We start from the raw sequence: 21230 nt of genomic DNA, 5'->3' as shown, positions 1-21230 counted from the left end.
ACTGAGTTATAGATTTGTGCGATATTTCAAACAGGGCTCTCTGCCAAGAAGGGTTTTTCAAAAATGTTCAGTCCACAGAACTTGTTAGTTTAAAAAAATAAATCCTAAAATCCAGATCAAGAGGAAAGTTCTAGTGATAGGAAACCTGGCTGCATTATTTTTTTCATTAGCCTTTCGTGGAACTACATCACGTTCACAACAGATCCCAGTTTGAAAAACCCTGGCACGTAACACTAGATTGTCCATCTGAAAAGCCAAGTCTCAAAAGAAGCTACCTTCCGGACAAGTCTTGGTAAAGGACCTTGAGTGTGGATAAAAAGGACAGGTTTTGATTGTGTTCTTGTGGCTGGCATCTTGGCTATTTTGACCACCTCCATGCAGACACCCCCCAAAAAATCAGTTAAATCCCCATCCCCAAATTCCAATTCTGTGACCACAATATTGAGCTAAATCAAGAAGGTGGCAATGAGGTTTATGTGATATGAGTGCTGTGGAAGAATAAGGGCTGCTAAGAGTGGTGACAGAGACAAAATACCAAGAACTGTGACACATATGGGAAAACCAAGGTTTTCTGGGGTTTTCTTTGGATTTTGGTGGAAGGTTGGATTCTTTAAAAATACATTTCATCTATTTTAAGGCCTATACTTGGTTTTGGTTTATGTTTTTAAATGCCTACCCCCGAATGGTGGTAAATGGTGTTTCCTAATTTTGACATTTGTGGGCTGGTGCTGGAGAACCACAAACCAGGAGTTTGAAAATGCCTGAAATCCTGAGGCTTTGGGGAGTCCAGCCCAGTTCTAGATAGACCACAGTTCTAGATTGACCAAAGGCCTGATTCAGAAGAATGCAGTTTCTTCTCTGGGTCGGAAGTGATGTGATCAAGGATGTATACATGTATCTTTGTGTGCTTACGTCTAGATGCTTGGACATAGGCACACTCACAAGCCCACAATCACAAGTACCCATAGAAAATAAGTTATGATGGGCTGTGGCTTCTTCCTGCCTCACAAGTCAATTACCTCAGAAAAAAAAGTCTTGTTACTGGAGTTAGCAGAGATGGCTAAATTGACAGCTTTGATTAAAGAATACAGTTAATGTTGTTTCTACTTGGAAACCGCTTTTGGATTTGAGGTGGAAAAAAAATGAAACTTTGATTTTGGGTTTTGCTTATTTGTTTTGTTGTTATAGAAATGGCTAGTATATATTATTATGTATGTTATTACCTTATTCTACTGTGCCAAAGGGAGTTGGGAGACAATGCTTTTATTTTTCTTACCTCCTTTTCCTCCTCCATTATTTTTCATTTTTCTTTGTATTTCTGTATTTTATGTTTTGATAAAGTAATAAAAAATACTTGAATCAAGACAATAAAAAAACCAGAAAAATGTCTTCTATGCTTTTGATTATTGTAAATGCTTGTAACTTTTTGGTGTGTGTGTGTGTGTGTGTGTGTGTGTTGGTTGATATACAGAGAGTGCTGAGGATCCGGCTGACCTAGCAAGAGCTGTAGCGTTCCTTTTTCCAGTTCCTTGAGAGAAAAGCAGGAATTCATGCTGGAATGACTCACGGTCCAGAAAGAGGTTTCTGCCTTCTGCACATGGGAATTAGTGCCATGACATTGCTTAGGGCAGGGGTCTTCAAACTTGGCCCTTTTATGACTTGTGGACTTCAACTCCCAGAATTCCCCAGCCAGGCACGCTGGCTGGGGAATTCTGGGAGTTGAAGTCCACAAGTCATAAAAGGGCCAAGTTTGAAGACCTCTGGCTTAGGGGATCAAACCTAATAAAAACTGGAAGGAATACCAAAGGGAGGGAGATAGAAATGGAGGGGACAGGAAGGAGGGAGATGGTACATAGCTTATGGACTTAAAAAAAAAAACCTATCTCTAACTCTTTATATCACCAGGCTGTGTTGGGATTGGATCTAGGATAATCCTGCAATAGATTTCTTGAAGTTGAAAATGGACAGCTGACAAGGTGACCATTAAAAAAATGCCTGTGCCTTTTTGGTGATTTGGAACTCACTGTACCCTTCCATAGAGGTTCAGTACAAGACAAACCACAGTATTCCCTTGAAAAAAATATTCTAGGTCAGGCTTTTCCAATATTTGGGGCTTGGTGAACAATCCGAAAGTCCATGAATGGGTTGATGAGCTGAAGAGTTTGGGTCCTACTCTAAGTGGGTTGTATTTATGTGATAGATATTGCTCAATGCAGGAATGTGTATAAAGTCTTGTGCTCCTTGAGCAGAGTTTGACTTCTAGTGACATAAGTAACACATCTAGGTAGTTTTCTTAGTAATAATTCAGAAGTGATTTGCCACTGCCTTTCTAGTTCAATCTACACCTTTGGGATTTTTTTTGATACTCTCCCATTTTTCCAAGTGTTTTTCCAAGATCAGCCATGCAGGGTGATAGTGCCGCTGTAATAAAAATGTTTTTCAAGAAAAAAAGCCACAAGATTGCGACATATTTAACAATATATATTTAATATATAATTTCTAGATCAGTACATTCAGTTTAATGTGTTTTTCTTCACAAACAGAAGAACTCTTACAATAGTAAATTTCTAAAATAAATACTATTAAAATAGAGCTTCGAAATAAATATTCTATACAAAGGAAAACTTCTGTGGTAATTTTTTTTTCAGTCGAGGAAAGAAGTAAAGAAGAGGGAAAACCTGGACTGCTCTCTGTAAAAGATTAATAAAAATAACCTAACCATGCACAGAGCTCAGGACAGCAACTTGAAAAAGCAGCTATTTTACTTTTGCTAAAGCAACAAGAGACAGAAATAGCAAGTGCTGTGCCACTGTGTGCCCACTTTCCGTCTCCTTGCTTTGTATAGAATTATGCTGCCGGGCAGGTCTGAGAAGAAATAATGTTTGCTTAAAAGAAGGGATGGAACGATGACCCTTACTTGGTGTGCATTTTTCTTGTTTGTCCTGTTGAATAATGAAGGCCCATCCATCTGAGGGGAGCCTTCAGGACAAAGTGAACCACCCAGGAAAGATAAGTGAGGAAGAGGAAGAGGTCAAGGAGAAGAAACTTTTAACATCTTCCACCACTGGCCATTCAGGAAGTGGTAGCCAGCTGCCAAGAAGGCCATGGGTTCTTTGCTTTTCCCAGAGGTGGGTGGGTGGATATCTATTTAGATTGCACTTTTGATGCTTCTGAACAATTTCCTTGTGAATCAGGATCCAGCCTGACCATCCAGTAGAGTGCAAGGAAGTTCCCTGGATTAGCCAGTCAGATCTTAATTACACATGGATGTGGTGGTTCTGTCTCTTGAGAGGATGAGGTGGTGAGAATGGTGAATGGGGCAGAGGAGAAGAGGACCAGCTGTAGAACAGAAAGGGTAAAAGGGTGAGGGTAGCAAGGGAGGACCTTTGCAGGCAGAGCATTCAAGAAGACCATCTCAAAGGAATAGCATGAAGCAGTTCAGGGTCTTCTTGGGCTGGACTAACCCAGAAAGTTTTCAATGCTCGGCAAGAATGTTGTCAGTGGTGTTGCTAGGTCTCGAGGAAAGAGCCGTAGAAACATGCGGACTGACTGCTACACAAGAGGGCTAGGCAGGAGGGGGGGGGGAAGCTGTGGAGGCTGGCAACTGAATTCTGCTTGCATTTTCAGATTCTCCCTTTCCACGGTCTTTTTCACACATAATCCATCTCCAATACGCTGATATCGATAGATTAAAAACAAGTTTCAAAAACCCACACAGCAATTTAAGTGGTTTTCAACTATGTACAGTAACAATAAAAGCCCCAAGTTTTCTTTCTTAAAAAGTCTAAGAAATATAGACAAGTATAACAGGTCAAAAGTTTGACCCATCAATTTGGATGTTCTGCTACTTTGTCTGACTTAAGATTGCTAGAATTTACTTATTCTTATTTTTTTTTAAAAAAAATATTGCTTGATCAATATTGCTGCACACTTAATAGGAACAAAAGGAACAATAAGACAGCATTTTCAACTTAGTGACCTCCACATGTTTTACACATTAGTTCCCCGGCTGTCAGGAGGATGTGGAGATGAAGTTTTAATAGACACCACTTTGAGGAATGCCGTAACAAAGCATTTATGGTTGGATAGTGCTACTTCATTACCATGAATATTGACAGGGGTGAATATATTCAACAATATGTTGCCTAAGGTTCTCTTTTTATTTCTTCACTCTGCCCCCAACCCCATGCCCCTGAGATTCTCTCAAGTATTTGTAAGAACATCCATAACACATACTGAGCAGAATCTACAAGCAGGAACTTGTAATCTCCACTGAAATGAATGGAAGAAGAAGATTCTTGCAGATCTCTCCCACCATTCATCTCAATGGACAAAGGTTTCCAAAGGTCTCCTTGGCAAGGCTAAGCTCAGATGTCAAGGACTCATAAAACAAATGCTCCTTCCTATAAAATAGAAGAACAGGAACATATAAAAATATTAAAACTAATTTCCAGCCAGTAAATATCTACCGTCCTAGATAAACTCTCCATCATGAAAAAAAAATGAGCATATTCTTCTACTAGCTTATTCCTAAAATAATATGAAAATTGGCTTCTTTCTCTCTACATAGTTGATTAATTTTGAATCAGTACCCTGAGTTTTTCTTTTCTAATTAAAGAGAGAAATACTCTTCACTTTTACAGACCAGCTTTTTTACATGCCGGTCATTTCTATTTCTTGTGTAATGTCAATGACTTTCTGTTTAGCTTCTTGTAATAAGGTTAATCCACTGGCCTTGAGCAGGGATCCTTCCTACCTAAAAAGCATCTTAACAACCTTTGTTGCTGTCCAAGTGCAAAGATTAACCTTTCCAGCCTCCAGCCCTTCAAATATATTCCACTCCCCGTTTTTCTCTATCCCTCCCAGTCAGCACTGGAGCCAAAGAACTTGTAATCCAACCTACCCAGGGGGCACCGATTTCAGGAAGTTTTGAGATTGATAGATGATATCTGGAAAGGGGTGGCTGACAAAAACTGTAGGCACTTTGTCAGAAATATGCCCCTCAAGCTTATTCCCCCCCACCACCACCACAGCACTTAAAAAAAAATGTTAGCAAGCCTTCTGTAAGAACAGTGGCATGCTACGTTATAGAAAGAGGATTAAGCAACAACTATCTGTTTTGAGAATTAAAATATTGAGTGTATGCTGTTTTGTCAAAAACAATTCCATTTTGAACAGAGTTTGGGATTGTGCTGATCCATTTCTAACTGACCCAAGATACTCAAGTATATTGTGCATGGTTTGGATTAATCCTTCTGATGCAGAGTAACGGCTAATTCTTAAGCTTCAGCTCAAGCATAGCATCTGATTTAATAAAGTATAATTTATTTCAGGAGACCTGAACTGCTTGTAGTTATCCTGAAAGTACTGTTGAGATTAGTTCCCTTGAAATTTATGCTCAGGTTTTCCTTCTTCTTCTTCTTTTGTGTAGCAGGATCTTATTTGTTCAATAAAAATGTGCAATAATGATCAAGCAACATAATGCACTATTTCAAATGTATGCTCAGAATTTTCTGCATCTGAAATGCAAAAAGGGGCTTAAAGTCCTAGAAACTCTTTTGGCTGGGAATTCTCTGACCGAGTTGGGTACATAGCTTTTTAAACTTGCTCCAGCCTTTAAACATCGAAAACCTTATATTACCATTTGCTCCTACGGACGTTAATGGATAGAGTTTAAGCTGGTGGCCGGCCGGTGAGTTGAATTCTTTGTGGAACTTGCAAAAGAGAATGAATTCCCCCTCCCCACCATTTCTGTTACGAGAGATTGGGATATTTGCTTGTTAATGGCAGTAGAATCAACAGGAGTTAAAGGTAGTGCTAATCCAGGTGTTAAGCTCACCCAGGGCATTTAAATCTCTATGGGGAGGGCACAGAATGCCCTATCCCTGAATCTACCCATCTGGTCAATCTTGAACCCTTTATTCAAGTTTGAATACTCTGTTGAAGCTTAATACCTGAGAAGAGCTACTGATTTTATACATATTCAGAAAGATTATTTTTAAAAGGAGTACTCTCACAACATACAGGCACAACAATGACAACAACAAAATGAGGCGGTAAGGAACATTCTTGTTAAAGCCATGAGGGAAACTTAGTCCTTACTGCCCGTAACCTATAAATATCTTAATTGGATGGTGGCCCTGAACTGAAGTCCTGCTTCCATCTGCTGATGTACGTGCCAAGCCTACTTCTGGATTATTCTTGCAATCTCTAGATTGATCAAACTGCCAGGACTAAGAACTAGGAGAGGAGATGTCTTCAAATTGCTCCATGTAGTCTGTTTTGGCCCTTGTACTGTAAAATATCTCCTTCCTTCCTTCCTTCCTTCCTTCCTTCCTTCCTTCCTTCCTTCCTTCCTTCCTTCCTTCCTTCCTTCCTTCCCTGCAAAAGGCTGACATATGTTATACTCTGACACAGGTGACAGAACACCCTTCCTGTTTTCTTTTTCCATCCTGCACTTCCCAACATCTCTCCCAGCAGTTAAAAAGATTTCTCCGGTCTGCTGTCAGCTTTCCCATCTGGGGACGCTTTACAAATCACGCTGTTTGTGTTTTTGCACCGGCATCCAGGCCGACTCACTCGATCGTAGCATCGCTGCGCTAGCTTCACACAACCAGTGGCTGGTAGGTAGCACAGCAAGCAGGGGAAAACCAGGGAGAGAGCGCTCATGAAGGACCAACGGGCACAGCAGTTCGAGTGGGAGCAAGAGCAGGGATGGTCTGCACAGGAGCCCTCATCATCCTCGTTGGTGCAATGGTAGAATATGCCCTTCACCAAGCACATGCAGGTTGAGTAATTGACCAGGTTCTGGGCTGAGCACAGACATTCCTGATTGCACACCCAACATGAGGGCAAAGTCCTAGGCAGGGCACATTCCTTACACTTGCATTTTCCACAGGCTTCACACAGCAAAAAGTGCTTGTCCAGCTTCAGAGAGGGGAGTCCTTTCAGATCCAAGGGCTTGCAGTGAACTGCCTTGGGTTGAAGCCGAACTGCTCTTGGGGAGGACTGGTCAGCCACGGGAGCTGGGACCATGTGGTCCAAAAGCCTCTGATCTGAAGATGTGCTGCTGCTGCTGCTGATGGAGCTGGGTCGCCCACTGAAGGAGATCCATGGATGGGTGACATCTTGCTCACACCTTGGTGGAAGGGTGGGTTCGTGGTGGCCCCGGGGAGGTTTCTGAGCAACCAGTTGAGCCAGCGTGGGATTGTCAATGTAGTCATTTTCCATATGTGTGGTCTTCATCTGGTCAATAGGCAGGATAGTCAAGGGATGTTGCAGTCTGCCATAAGGGATTCGGCTCTCTAGAAGAGGCTGTACCATGGTAGAATTGGGGACCACAGTCATGTTGTGAGGCATTCGAGGCTCCATTTTCTTTTTCAGGCTGTCCAGCACTGGGAAACCCTGCTTTTAAGTGTCCTGAAAAAAGGAGAATAAAGAGAAAAGAGGCTGAGATGTTATCCATTGCTGTCAAGAATTCCAACAAAGAGCTGAGCTGTTTCTCTGCCAGGGTTGTCCCAGGGTCAATCCTGGCGGTTTACAGGTTAACTCTTTGGAGTGTTGTCAATCCCATAGATGTGAAGTGACAATGGATGTGCAAGTGGAGTTGGAATGGCTCTACACCAGTGTTTCTCAACCTTGGCAACTTTACGATAAGTGAACTTCAACTCCCAGAATTCTCTAGCTAGTGTTGCTAGCTGGAGAATTTTGGGAGTTGAAGTCCACACATCATAAAGTTGCCAAGGTTGAGAAACACTGCTCTACACTGTGGTGGCACCTCCATGGGATTATTTTTTTAATACTGGGGGAGAGGGGGAAAAAAAGCATATCTATTGTTGTTAAGAAGAAAAAAGATAGAATAACTAGTATGGTGTATGAGAACCAATCTAATGCAGAGTTTAAAATTGGAGAGACCCAGGGTCTTGGGAACCCTGCTTGGGGACTTCCAACCAGTCACTCACTCTCTCACAATATCTCACAGGATTGTTTTGGGGTTTTAAAAAATGGGACAATGGAATACTATTAAATAAGTAGCTAGGACAAATGCCTTCTGCGGGCAGCACTAGGAGCTGTCCACCCAGAAATCCACCTTCAGTGAAGGCTTCAAGCCAATGTGGCTTCAGTATGCAGGGATCCCTATCTTTTTTTAGCCATGGGGACACTTCCTTCGTGGTCTCTGCAAGAATTTTTTTCACTTTTTAAAAAATGTTTCTGATTTCTGGATGGCCAGAATTGTAGGAGTCATTATCTAAATTTAATAAATAAATGCATTGCACAGGTTGCTTCTCTAGGGAACCTTTATAGACACACATGTATGCAACACTTACTGGAATTAAAAGGGATCTTCTGGAATTAACCTGATTTCTACAAGGAGTCTCTTCAAACATGACCTAGCAGAAGGGGGAAACTTTTTGTGGACTGTAGCATATATCTGTGGATGTTTTAAGGATGGCAGTGTTAACTTAGGAACAGATTAGAACCTGGTTTTGGGAAAGATAGAAAGGCAGTGATTGGCTTAACTCACAGAGTGGGTGTGAGACTTAAATGGAAAGCTACATGTTCTTTATGGATACTTGAAATAAAAGAGGTATACAATGACAGACATTGCCAATAGTTTTCTGCAGAGTGCAATAAAATAAGGGAAACCTGGAGCACAGAATTGGAATCAAGAGTCTTAAATAGAACTGTACTATTGAGTTAATGACACCGATTCTTGCCACAGAAATTCTGGGCCTGCTGCCCATAGTGCCATCTGTCAGCCTCAGTTTTCTAGTCTCTAAATATGCAGAATAGTTATGATGACTCATTTGTTGAATCCGTACCCAGTTTCTGAAGGTCCAAAAGTAAAAGATGATAAATTAAGAGGAAATGTTAAAAATGCATACATAAATATTGCCTAAAATCCAGCCAAAAACAAATGCTGCCAACTTATTCAGAAATATCTGTGAACGGAAGAGGGGCGTAATGTCATCATTCATCACTCTCACTCATTCACAGGTTACAAAAAAAAAAAAGGTTGGCCATGAATGGATGCTAGTCAACTTGATGCCCTCCAGATATGTTAAGATTCTAACTCTCAGAATTTCCAGATAGTGATCATGCAAAACTGGATCTTGTAATCACTGCACATCTTGAGGGCACCAATTTGGGAAAGGACCCCCACATAAATCAAGGTACAGATGCTCTGATTCTAGAAGACATGGAAAACACAGGAAAGGAGAGTCTCAATTTTTACATCAACAGTATTCAATGTGTGTTCTCAACCCTCATTTTTATACCTTCAAATGTCAACTCATTCTAAATGACTGATTTCATAGAATTAAAGAACTGGAATGATCTCAGATGTCATCTACTCCATTCTCCTGCTCAGGACAGGATCTGCTAAAGCATTTTAGATAGATGGCTATCCGGTTTCAGTTTGAAATCTTCTGATGAAGGGAAACATACTACTTCACGAGGCTATTTATTCCATTAGTTAAGAATAGCAATAGCTCTTAGACTTATATACTGCTTCACAGTGCTTTACAGCCCTCTTTAAGCGGTTTACAGAGTCAGCATATTGCCAACAATCTTGGTCCTCATTTTACCGACCTCGGAAGGATGGAAGGCTGAGTCAACCTTGAGTCAGTGAGAATCGAACTGCTGGCAGCTGGCAGTCAGTAGAATTAGCCTGCAGTACTGCATTCTAATCACTGCGCCACCATGTCTCTTTATGTCAGGCGGTTCTTCTTAATATCTAACCTGAATCTATTTCCCTGAGGTTTTAACTCATTGGTTCCAGTCTTGCCCTCTGAGGAAACAAAGTATTAGTCCACTCCCTCCTCCATATGATAACCCCTTGAAATCGTGATAGCCCCCCACTCAACCAACTCCACTTCAGCAATTCCATTTTTAGACTATGGTGCCACTAGACTATGGTGGACACTGGATTCCAAGCAAGGCAAGACTCCTGCTGAGAAGAGTGAAGTAATTATTCCCCCTGACTCCATGCTCCTCTTTATGTATCTGAAAATAACAGTGCCAGGGTATTAAAATCTTCCAGGAAAACCTTTCTCTGCATCCTACTATCAGGAGATATTCATTATGCCAACACATACAGGAGAGCCATTTCCAGACAGGGGTTCTGATTTTGGACTGAGCTCACTGGAAAGGTCCATTTGGTATCAGCTTTGATCCTGACATTAAGCCAATTCTACCTTGGTCCCGAAAGCTTTGGATTTCATGGCCTGTAACTTTAAAATGCCTGTGTGTCATTGCTCTCTATTTTGATGAAGACTGAATGGATTATAGTTAATGATTGTTTTGATTTTTTTAAGAAGTTTATGCCAATCTCAGATTTTACTGCTCCGGGGTGGGCTGGAAATAATTCATTCAATCCATCAATAACTACAAGAACGGCCATTTTCTAAATCACCTTTTATACTAGAATGCCTCATGCACACTTTGGAATTAGAATAGTACTGATATTTGGAGCAGTAGGACAATGGTTCCTGCTTCCCCTCCCACCCTTCCCCTCAATGTCTTACCATCCAATCATTGCACAGCACATGGTGACTATGTTTGCATGTAACTTCAGACCTTCAGTAATTTCCAAAATTTAAGAGTCCTTCGTGCAAAGTTTCTTAAGCTTGGTCACTTGAAGCATAGCTGATGGGGGAATGCTGGCAGCTGAAATCCATACATCTCCAAGCGGCAAGGTTGAGAAAGAGTGCCTTAGGGGTTCCTCAAGAATTCCCTGAATCCTCAGGACACAAAGTCAGGAATATAGCATGATCATATTGCAGCCAGTTCTCGACTTACAACCATTCATTTAATGGCTGTTTGAAGTTACAATGGCACTGAAAAAAATGACCAGTCTTTGTACCAGTCCTTGCACTGTCGCAGTGTCCCTGCGGTCATGGGATTAAAACTTGGATACTTTACCACCAACGTATATTTACAGTAGTTGGAGCCTCTGGGAGTCATACGATCACGATTTGTGTCAGGTTCCAAAACCAAGAAACACACTGAGTTTCTTCTAAGTAGCTTCCTTTATTGTTTCATTTAATTTGTTTTTTTACTTGTATCCCGCCTTTATTATTTTTACACAAAACTCAACGTGGTGAACATATCCAACACACCTTCCTCCTCCTATTTTCCCCACAATAACAACTGTGAGGTGGGTTGGGCTGAGAGAGTGTGACTGGCCCAAAGTCACCCAGCTGGCTTTCATGGCTAAGGCTGGACTAGAACTCACCTACGGACAGAAAAGTAGCCAAACGAAAGCAACTACTTGCTTCATTAAAGATGTACTTTGAGAACTCCTAGGGACGAGATATCTTGACCCTCTATCTCGCAACTGAACTATCTAAACTTCGCTATCTCCTGCTCCGATTTCTTCCGACAAGCTTCCAACAAGCAAAGTAACAAGCAAAGTCAATGTGACTTCCAACAAGCAAAATTAATGGGTGAAACCGGATTTGCTTTAATGACCCTTCGATTTGCTTAATGACCAAGGCAATTCGCTAACAATTCATGGCAAAAAAGTTCATAAAGGCATGACTTACTTAATGACCACGTTGCTTAGTGATGGACGTTCCAGTTCTAATTGTGGTCATAAGTCAAGAATAACTGCACAGCCTAGTAATGGTGTGAAGTTCAGTCATACCAAGCTTTGGGCTCCTGAACCTCTCCTTCCCTCTTTGCTCCAGCATGGCCAAGACCAGATTGGAAACTCACTTTTTAGAATAACTCACAATAACAGTATACATAAACTAAACTCTCAGTAACATTAACTACGTATTTTTAAATCCTCTGCTTATGAAATTGGCTTAACACCCCATCTCTGAGTAACCAGAGTTTATCATTTGGACAGTATATTCAGATGTGATTAATCTACAATGGAAAATTCCAAGTTCTTTGCTATGCTTGCATCAGAAGAAATGCAGTGTGCAGCCCTAATATGTGATGCAACATGTTCTTGCAATGCTAAACCAGGATATGAGAAACTGTGTTTCTATTCCAACTTCAATCAGCCCCCAACTAGCCCAGCCCAGGTGGAACATGGGAGCTAATACCCAAGAACTTCTGGAAGGCTACAGGTTGCTGAATTGGGGGGTGGGCAACCATAATTTACTTTTTAAGTGCAAACATAGGCGAAACATTTTCTCTTCCCGGTAAAAATAAGCCAAATATAAATTCCTTAAAAGCATATTTCTTAGGCTGAACATTAGTCCTCTGACTGTTTTGCAAAAAAGAGAGTGTAATGACTGAGCTGCAAATCAGAACAGAGGACACAAAATCCTTTAAAATATTCAGACTATTTTTTTTTCATCCAAACACCAAACACCACATAATATTTGGTTTAAATGCTGTTTACTAGCCAATCCCTTTATTGCTAGTCTCTAATTTCATTGGAAGAGTGCAATTTATACTGGAGCCCATCCAGAGATTCAACTGTAGGGGAGGACATGAAACCACAGGAAGCAACTAAACTTAAATCAAAGAACGGAAATGGCTTGGTTCAAATTTAGAGAGTACACATTGTTTTCTGGTGGAGTTGCCACTTCCTTGCAGTGACCTTTAGATTCTTTATTAATTATGCTTTTTTTTTTTTAAAGAGGCAAGCAACCCCAAGCATTCCTAGCTAAGACTGAGAAGAAGCTGTTGAAATCTGCTAGAGAACTGAAGGGAAACACCAGTTCAGGAACAGAATGAGTAAACATGAGAAGTCATGGGGAGAGAGAGAAAGAGCAAGAACTCCGTTCAACATCCAATGAGACTTAAGAGTCCCTTATTTGGGCTACATCTTGATTTTCATCCCATTAAATCCAAAATCAGTTTCACTGCATGCTGTGAATCAGGCGTCTTCTCCCTTGCTTTGTGTAAACCAGACATCAGCAGCTCAAATGCCATTTCTCGCCTTTGGCCTTGCCCCTTTGCTCCAAATCCTTTAGCTGGGCTACCTTTTTTGTTCTTAAAAGCCAGAATGGTTGAAACCCTCGCTTGGCCCTTCAATAACACTCCCCCAGTTTAGAGAAAGAAACATGTATTTTTGACCGAGCTGCACAAGTGGGTGGGTTTGTGATGTTGTAAACGCCAGCCAATCAGAGCACAGGATAGCCGATTTCTGCTGCAAACTGGCAGAACTGGTTTCTGCCTCTGCTGGAACTCCAGAGAGGGGGTTCTATCCCAAGACACAGAATGGCAGGTCTGCTTTTTTTTTCCCCGTGACACTGACCAGAATGTCTGCATTTTAGGTTGAGTTGATCTCAATCTTCAGCTCACTCTCTACTCACTTAGCAGTGGAGGCGAAGGGAGACAGAGAGTAAATAATCAATGTTAGCTGACTGTGAAGACAACAACAACATTTGTATTGAAATTGTTTGGCACTGTTTGACTCATTTTCTAGAGCTTGGGGCACTTCCAGTATGAACTAGGAAGGAGCCAAAGGTAGGGAATTAAACTGGTCTTGCAGATATTATGTATTCATTTTCAGGATTACTTGGCTGGATAACGAGAACCTGATAACAACCAGCCTTGTGCAATGGGAAGAACAAGACAGAAGTTATTTCAAGAGTCAATAGTGAAGAAATTGCTAGTGGCATTGCCCTTTATGAACATGTCAGACTTTAACAATAGTTTGACTTTTTTTGTCATTCACAATAAATCCCTAAGCTATCTGGGACTGATGGATTACTTAACGTTATGGATTTTAAAAGCTTGTTTTCCCCAGGAATCTGGTAAACTCTTAAAGCAACTGAAAGCTCATTAGGAACAGAATGAGTTTAAAGACATTTACATTGTCTTTTTGCTGCAAGTTCCAATCTCAAAAATATATTTAAGGCAATTATATCGCTACGAGCATTTATTTCACTTTTGTGTAGGCCTTCAACTTGAATGACTTTAACAGCTCACAACTTGTTTACACAAAACCATCTATAGAGGCAATGCGATTTTTAAAGGGTATCACTGTCTTGCATTCATAAGTCGTCACCAAAAGCCCTAAGGAAGAAGATGATTTTGACCTGCTTCCTAAAGGATAAAAGAAGGGGGACTTAGAGTAGGCTAATTGCTTGCCTGGGTCAACAAGGGACACTTTTAAGATTGAAAGCTTAAAAATGTGTATTGTATTGGTGGACAGCTGGTTTCCATCTTTGATTACTGATGACAGAAATGTTGCTTGAAGTTGATAAAAGTACTAAAATTAAGGTGGATGGTTATTTGGTCTTTATTCCAGCATGGACAGAATCGATAAATCAAGCTTTTAAAGAAAAGATCGAATGGGTAACTTTAACACACATCTTATATTTTAACACGATAGGATTTGAAATGCATACTACATTAACAATATTAGTAATCATTACTTATAATACTAACTTATTATCACCAACATGAACGGGACACTGAAAATCACAGCCGGGTAAGAAGGTGATTAAACATCATGATTGTATTTTCTCTCGTCTTACACTTATTGTACAACACAAGTGGGAGAAAGTGAATTTGAATATCATATTAGTCTTTAAAGATATGATCATCTGGGAGTAGCTACATATCATGCTGTCTCTGCATGTCTGAAATAGGTCTGAAGCAACAGGATGCATTAAATCATCAGTGGCTTTCAGTAAAGATGTCTCAAATCTGTCCTTGCACCTCAGTTACAGGGATTATGGTACACATTATTTGGAGTCCATCCTTGTCTTCAAGTAAGGCAGAGAGAGGTGAAGGAGAAATTTGGGCTTGCTCAGGCCTTCTTAGCCTGAGAGATGAAACCATATCAAGGAAACTTCAGGTCATTCAGAAGTGTAAAGTGATCACAGTAATCAGCATTGGAAGGAGAGGGAAGCATCAAGGACCTAAGGAACATATGAGGGACAAGCCATGCATGAAAAGTTTTGCTTTAAAGAATAAGACTGTATTATACAGGGGATGGAGTAAATCACCCATATGAGATACGAATACAATCTTGTTGCAATTTGCACATTTCAGCTCAGAGCTTCAGGTAGAGTTGGGCTCAGGTAGGAATAATATTGTGAAATACATTACTTCTAACTAAATACAGTATTAGTTTGCTGAAGTCAGAGGAAGCTGATGTTCAAATGAATAAATGGGACTTTCCTAGAACTGTTCTGATGTTGTTCTAACTATTCTCAAGATCAGTGGTGGGATTCAAATATGTGAACAACTGGTTCTCTGTGGGGATGCCACTTCTGGAAATCCATTCTGGGCCTGGGCAACAAAATATTAGCTACCAGTTCTGCCAAAGTGGTGCGAACCAGCTGAATCCCACCACTGCTCAAGATGCTTTCACCTCAAAACAACTCTTCTGAGTTTAAATCAGATGTTTTGTACTTTCAAGGGCAAAATGCATTTGGAATGGCAGCAATAAAGGCTTTGAATTCAGAACAGAGCACTTCAAACTTCAAACATTTCAAATGCAAAGTCATTTGTACATCCTTAATTAACAGCATTTGAGGAATCTGAATATTCAGAAAACTTGCAAGATTCCCATGAAGACATGGGGCTCTTGTTCACAGAAGAGAAAAATAAGATATAGAATTGAGTCAATAATTATCAATATTTTGAGAAGACCAATAAAAAATAACAGGATTCAAGAAACTTACTGTACGTTTTAAAATTTACTGGCCACCCAACTCCAGTGGACTAGAGATGGCCAACTCCAGAATGACTCTTAGTAGATTAGGATTAAAAAAAATAGAAAACAATAAAAAAGAAATATCTGGACAAGTCACATTTATTATGCCAGAACTGACCAATTGACTTGACTGAGTCAATAGTAGTCTCAGAGCCTTTGGGAACTAGATATTTTTTCTCTCTCTGTGCATGTGGAAGGCTTATTTCTGAACTACATCCAATGGACAACAACAAAAGAAAAGCACAATACTTAAAATAAGTTCAATAGATGCTATAATACAGTGGTATAGGTTTGGCCAGGACTGATGTGGAGTTCAATATTAAAGTCATTTTTTATTACGACTGATGGGGATTTAAGAGCAGGCAAAAACCCTGCACCTTATTTGTACAACAACTGACCCCAGACAAAAAAGGAATTTTAAAAATTAAAATAAAAAGTATTCTCAAAGCTAGATAGCAAGGTGTTTGGGAAGTAGGTAGAATCTTAAAACAGAGGTTGATGCTTCTGTGACAAAAAGCAACATGACTAAGATGCCCACAAAATTAAATACAGATTATTTACAGCTGAAATCACACAATAGTACCAAAACTCACAAGATCCCATGAAATGTTAGCATAGGTGTTCATACAAAGTTGGACAAACTTGTGAGATTGCAGTTGGAACCAACCAACTGGTGAACCCACAATCATGCTTTCAGCTTTAAAAAGTTCACCACAGGATTTTTTAACAATAACTAATAACTAATATGACAAAGCAAATCTCATGTGACCAGGGATGTTTGATTGCTAACATTTGGATCCCATAATTTAATCTTCCCCTGGGCCTTATCAGTGGAGTACATGCGCTATGAGGCAAGGAAGAAAAGCAACTGGATATTAAACTAGATGCTAGGGATTTGACATACAATTCAATAATTTATCTTATATGCCCATGCTCCCCAAATATAATCTTTCACATTACTAATTGATCCAGAATGCTACAGTATTCATTAGCCCTCAAGATCAAACCCATGGAAAAGATGAGAAATGAGGCGTGCAAACGTAGGAGGTAGGAGGGATTTCAGATTGCCACCATTACAATCTACTTTCAGGTTGCATTCTGTACAGAATTCTCTTAATATTATTAAGAACAGTATAAGCAACATAAACAACGTGGCCTATGAAATTTAAATCTGTACAACAGCACTATAGACGACTCTATATCAAACAACTGAACAAAGCGGTTGGAACAGACACACAGATAAATTATGGATTTGAAATGGAGCCGTTTTATTTTTTGAGCTAAGTCAATCATGAAAAAGTGATATTTCATTGCAGGCAATCTTTCAGGAAATTAAGATAAGATGATAAGATAGATAAGATAAGATAAGATAAGCTAAGATAAGCTTTATTGTCATTTTTTTACTGTGGGCACAACGGCACATATCAAAAATGAAATTTAGTTGCCCGCTCTCAAAGTGAAACACATACATGACACACACTTAAACATACTATGAACATATGTACAGACCCACATCCCTACACACGTAGCAAATAAATATTAAATACTGTCCATCTTGAATATATAACGGAAGGAGGAAGCTTGAGAGTTCACAAGGTTAATGCTGTATGGGATGAAACTATGGCTAAAGTAATTGGTTTTTTTACTTTTCTCTTGTCCCCCCAACTGAACATGTCCACAACATCCACTTGGAGGGCCTTTTCATATATAACTCATGCGTAGCTACAGAAGCAAGGTTCCCTTTCTACATGAGCGCTACCCATTGACCTCCCATGTTGAGTCTGGAGACCAGGACAGGAAATGGTAGTTGTGAGCAATCCCCTGGATCGCTAAACACTGGGGAGACTTGAGGTCCCATTTCACCCTTTATGAAACCCAAATCTTCCCAGTAGTTGGGGAGCTGACTCTACCCATTTTGGGGACTCAGTCCTTATTATACTACACAAAGTCTGCTGTGGCTCTTGAAACAGTGCAAATAGTGTGCTCCTTTTCTAGACTCTAAATTAGGATGTAGAGGACAATCCTGTGTGTTCAATTCCCATCAGGCACTGTCATCAAAGCCAAGAGCTCGGGATCATGGCAAGTAAGGCTCAAACGGTCTATTCATCCCTATGCTAAAAGATACTGCATGTTAAAGGAACGATGTCTGTTATTTCAGGTATGATTCTGAAAACATTGGAATTCTAAAATAACAAAATAACTCAAGAAGAGGCACCCTGAAAAGAGGCCATATAAACAAAGCCCTGAATGGAATATTTACTAAGCATGATTCTAGGGGTTGGTTTTTAAGGCATAGGAGACTTGGATTCAGATTTCTGAGTCCTAAGAAAGGCACCCTTCAACTAAGAGAATAAAGCTATAGATATTTGGACTAGACCAATTCATTTCAAAAGTAGGGGGCTGGAAGAAGGTGCTTCAGTTAATTAGCCTTATATTTGAATTGGAAATGTTATTAAGGTGCAGTCTGACCACCATCCTACAAAATGAAAGATAGCTACGGAGTATACCTTCCTTTGAAATCATTATGGTGAATGTATTAAGGCTGGGTTTCTAAGGATGCTTATTTGAAAATGTGTCATATCAAATACACTGGGGTTCATCCCCAAGTAGATCAATAGTTGTAGTCCCAAGTTCGTAGCAGAAGAAACGAGATGTACGGTTTAAAAGGAGTTTACAGTTCATTTAGATTAAAGGTTAGAGATCATCTTAAAACATAAATTGATTTCACTGTCCCATTTGGGCCCGAGAGGCTACCTATCTCCCACTGTATCTGCCCAACTGATTAGATCTGGCTGGGTGAGCTTGCTCTGAGTTTCTTTGATTGAGCAATGCCACCGATAGGGAATAAGGTTCCCCTTGAGAGCCACAAGGCCACCACCCTACTGGTGTTTCAAAGGGACTTGAAGACTTGGCTCTTCTCCAAGCCTTTGGAGAGGAGAGGGTGAGTAAAGCCTCCTTGGATTGTGTGAATTTGTTTCTTCCTCCCCCCCCCCCCCCCCCCCCCCCCGTTGCTGTCAGATTCTTGTCATCTTTGTCATTTTTTATTCTTTATTTTTGTCTTTATTGTATTTTTTTTAAACTGTTTTTATTTGTGTGTTGCCTAAAGTCAGTAGTTGGGCAGCATGATAGATAGATAGATAGACAGACAGACAGACAGACAGACAGACAGACAGACAGACAGACAGACAGAGACACCCCCACCTAGAATTTCTAGAAGCATGCATTTCTTATTTTATAAATTTACTATGTGTACATTCATATGCCATGTGTATTTCTGGTTTTTAACCAACTTGATGAAGAAAACAAATGTCTACCCTTGAAAATCTGGAAACTTATTATTATTTTATAAATCTTTTAAAAAAAAGGTATAGTTTTAATACAGGTTTTGGTTTTTCTCACAAACCAAACAAAAACTTCTTTTAAGGGAAACTTTACTCTTCCTCCCCCCCCCCCAAAGAGCTGTTCAAGAAAGAGCAGAAGCCTACTGAATTGAGTAAACATGCAATGGCTGTGGAACTTTCAACTGCTCTTGTTGAATGTTCCAGAGAATCCTGGCATGAATTGAGAGAGAATAAGAAAGTATTCATTCCTCTCGGACAAAAGACTTCTAGAAGCAGGCAAGGCAACAGTGAATGAATCTGAGGAGAAACTCTTACTTTGGGGTCAACCATTTGGGGGATAGAAATTGGGCAGATTATCTGTCATATGTAGATAATGATCAAGAGGAACAAGCAATTCTCAGTTTGCATGGAGAAATATGAAACCAGGATAGTGCTACAGCAGTTTCATGTACACAAAACCAGGCAGGTACCACTTCAGTAAGACATAATGCCGGGCTTCCCATACATTTCTGAGTAGTAAACCTTCTGAAGGAAATCCATAGGAATTTCAACATTTCCAATCAAATATCTGACCAAATAGCCAGGCCTTGTCTCTGTTACTCTATATTTTGGGTGCTCATTTGCACAACTGTCAGTCAGGTAAGGGTGAATGTAAATATCTCAATTATGAAGATGGCCCTGCTGTATTAGAATGAAAGATCTATATCAAAAAAACGAAACGAAACAAAAAAGTATCTGTGGCCATTCTGATCTTGAGTCCACACCAATTCTAGTCAGCAAGACCAATAGCGAAGGATGATGAAATTTCTGTTGGACCATAGATTTTCTGACTCCTAATCTAGAAATATTTTCTACTACAAAATGCTTGACTATTTGATAACTATTACCGTCAGGAACGATACAGAGGACAAAACATATTCAAAAGAACTTCCCAGGGTGCAAAACAAGGGAAAAATCTCCCTTGCATTGACCAAACTGACAGGAGAATAGGAATGCCAGTTAATGAGGATCAAATTACTTGTAATCCCCATGGAACATGTAGTGTTTAACACTGAATAGCATCAAAAGACTTCAAACTACACTAAAGGGAACACTTGAAACAAATCAGCAGCATCCAGTTCCACACACTATCACTTTCTAGGTTTAAATGGCATCTTGTGTACTTCAGGAAATTTACTTCAAATTCCTTCCTCAACTATTTATATATTATATACAGTATATATTCAAGGTTGTTTTTTAAGACATTGACTATAATTATTGAGCTGCCACTACGCAGACCAGAGAAACACACTTACCAGGCACACTGAACTCAGTGGATCTTACTTCTGAGTGAACATGCTTAGGATCAGGCTTCAGGTCTTTTATGACTGCAACAAGCTCCAGAATTCCATCTGTCAAAAGGGAAAGGCAATGACGCTCACAAAATGTCTAATGAACATTATACTCAATAGGTACTATACACAGGAACATGGTCAATGGAAGCAATCTTCCCATAACCTGGGGCTTTGTAGATAGGTTGGACTGTGGTGTCTGGGAAAGATAGGAGTTGTAATCCAATCTGCCTGGAAAGCACCAGGTAGGGAAAGTGGCTGCTAAGGGACTTGCTGCAGCCATTTTACAAAGCCCAGTGAGTGACACAAAACCATGGCTTTGCACAGGCAGAATCAGAAGTGGCGCAGTATAAAACCTTTTCATTTTGTGCAGTACAAACCTTTTCATTTTGTGCACCTCATTTTTTGCAGGTGAAAAGATCATCGGCAGAAGGAGAAGGCAGATGTTAAAAAAGGTGCTTGAATGCAGGAACCCCCATACAGACTCCTTAGTCTGATAGGTCGTAGGAAGCATTTACCGAATGGAGAGATTCATTACCAGCAGTATTCCAATAGCCTGAAAATGTTTTAATGCTTCCTTAATTCCTCTACCGTTCACCTTTATATAATGGGAACTAGAGGGTCAGTAGAAGGAAGCCCAACCTACAAACACTTATTGTAAAACAACTCCATATCAAGGAAGCTCGGTTACATGTTGAGCATACTACAATAATTACTAATATTAGTGGGAGAGAGGAAAGATATAGATAAGAAAAATGCTGGAGAGACAGCAAGTGTGTGTGTGTGTGTGAGAGAGAGAGAGATAGAGAGAGCTTTAAAGTCAGAGCTGAAATATTCTGCCCAGTTTCCTTGTGAATTTAATGATGTTTGTTATTTTTTTTTAAAAAAAAGAGGGGTGTCAAGCAGAGCAGAAGCTCAATATTT

At 40.0% G+C, this 21230-nt stretch overlaps 1 protein-coding gene across 1 annotated transcript; it reads right to left on the bottom strand.

The window, feature by feature from the left end:
- Positions 1–6441: 6441 nt before the first annotated feature.
- SPRY4 (sprouty RTK signaling antagonist 4) lies at positions 6442–7379 on the bottom strand. Its single transcript, XM_015815262.1, has one exon. It carries the CDS (start codon positions 7369–7371, stop codon positions 6481–6483), a length of 891 nt encoding a protein of 296 aa, XP_015670748.1. The 5' UTR covers positions 7372–7379; the 3' UTR covers positions 6442–6480.
- Between the last annotated feature and the right edge of the window lie 13851 nt (positions 7380–21230).

This window comes from Protobothrops mucrosquamatus, unplaced genomic scaffold, assembly GCF_001527695.2.
Source record: "Protobothrops mucrosquamatus isolate PMUCROS unplaced genomic scaffold, P.Mucros_1.0 scaffold331, whole genome shotgun sequence".
Classification (NCBI taxonomy): Eukaryota; Metazoa; Chordata; class Lepidosauria; order Squamata; family Viperidae; genus Protobothrops; species Protobothrops mucrosquamatus.
The sequence above is the reverse complement of the archived record's forward strand: the minus strand, read 5'-3'. Positions and strand labels throughout refer to the sequence as shown.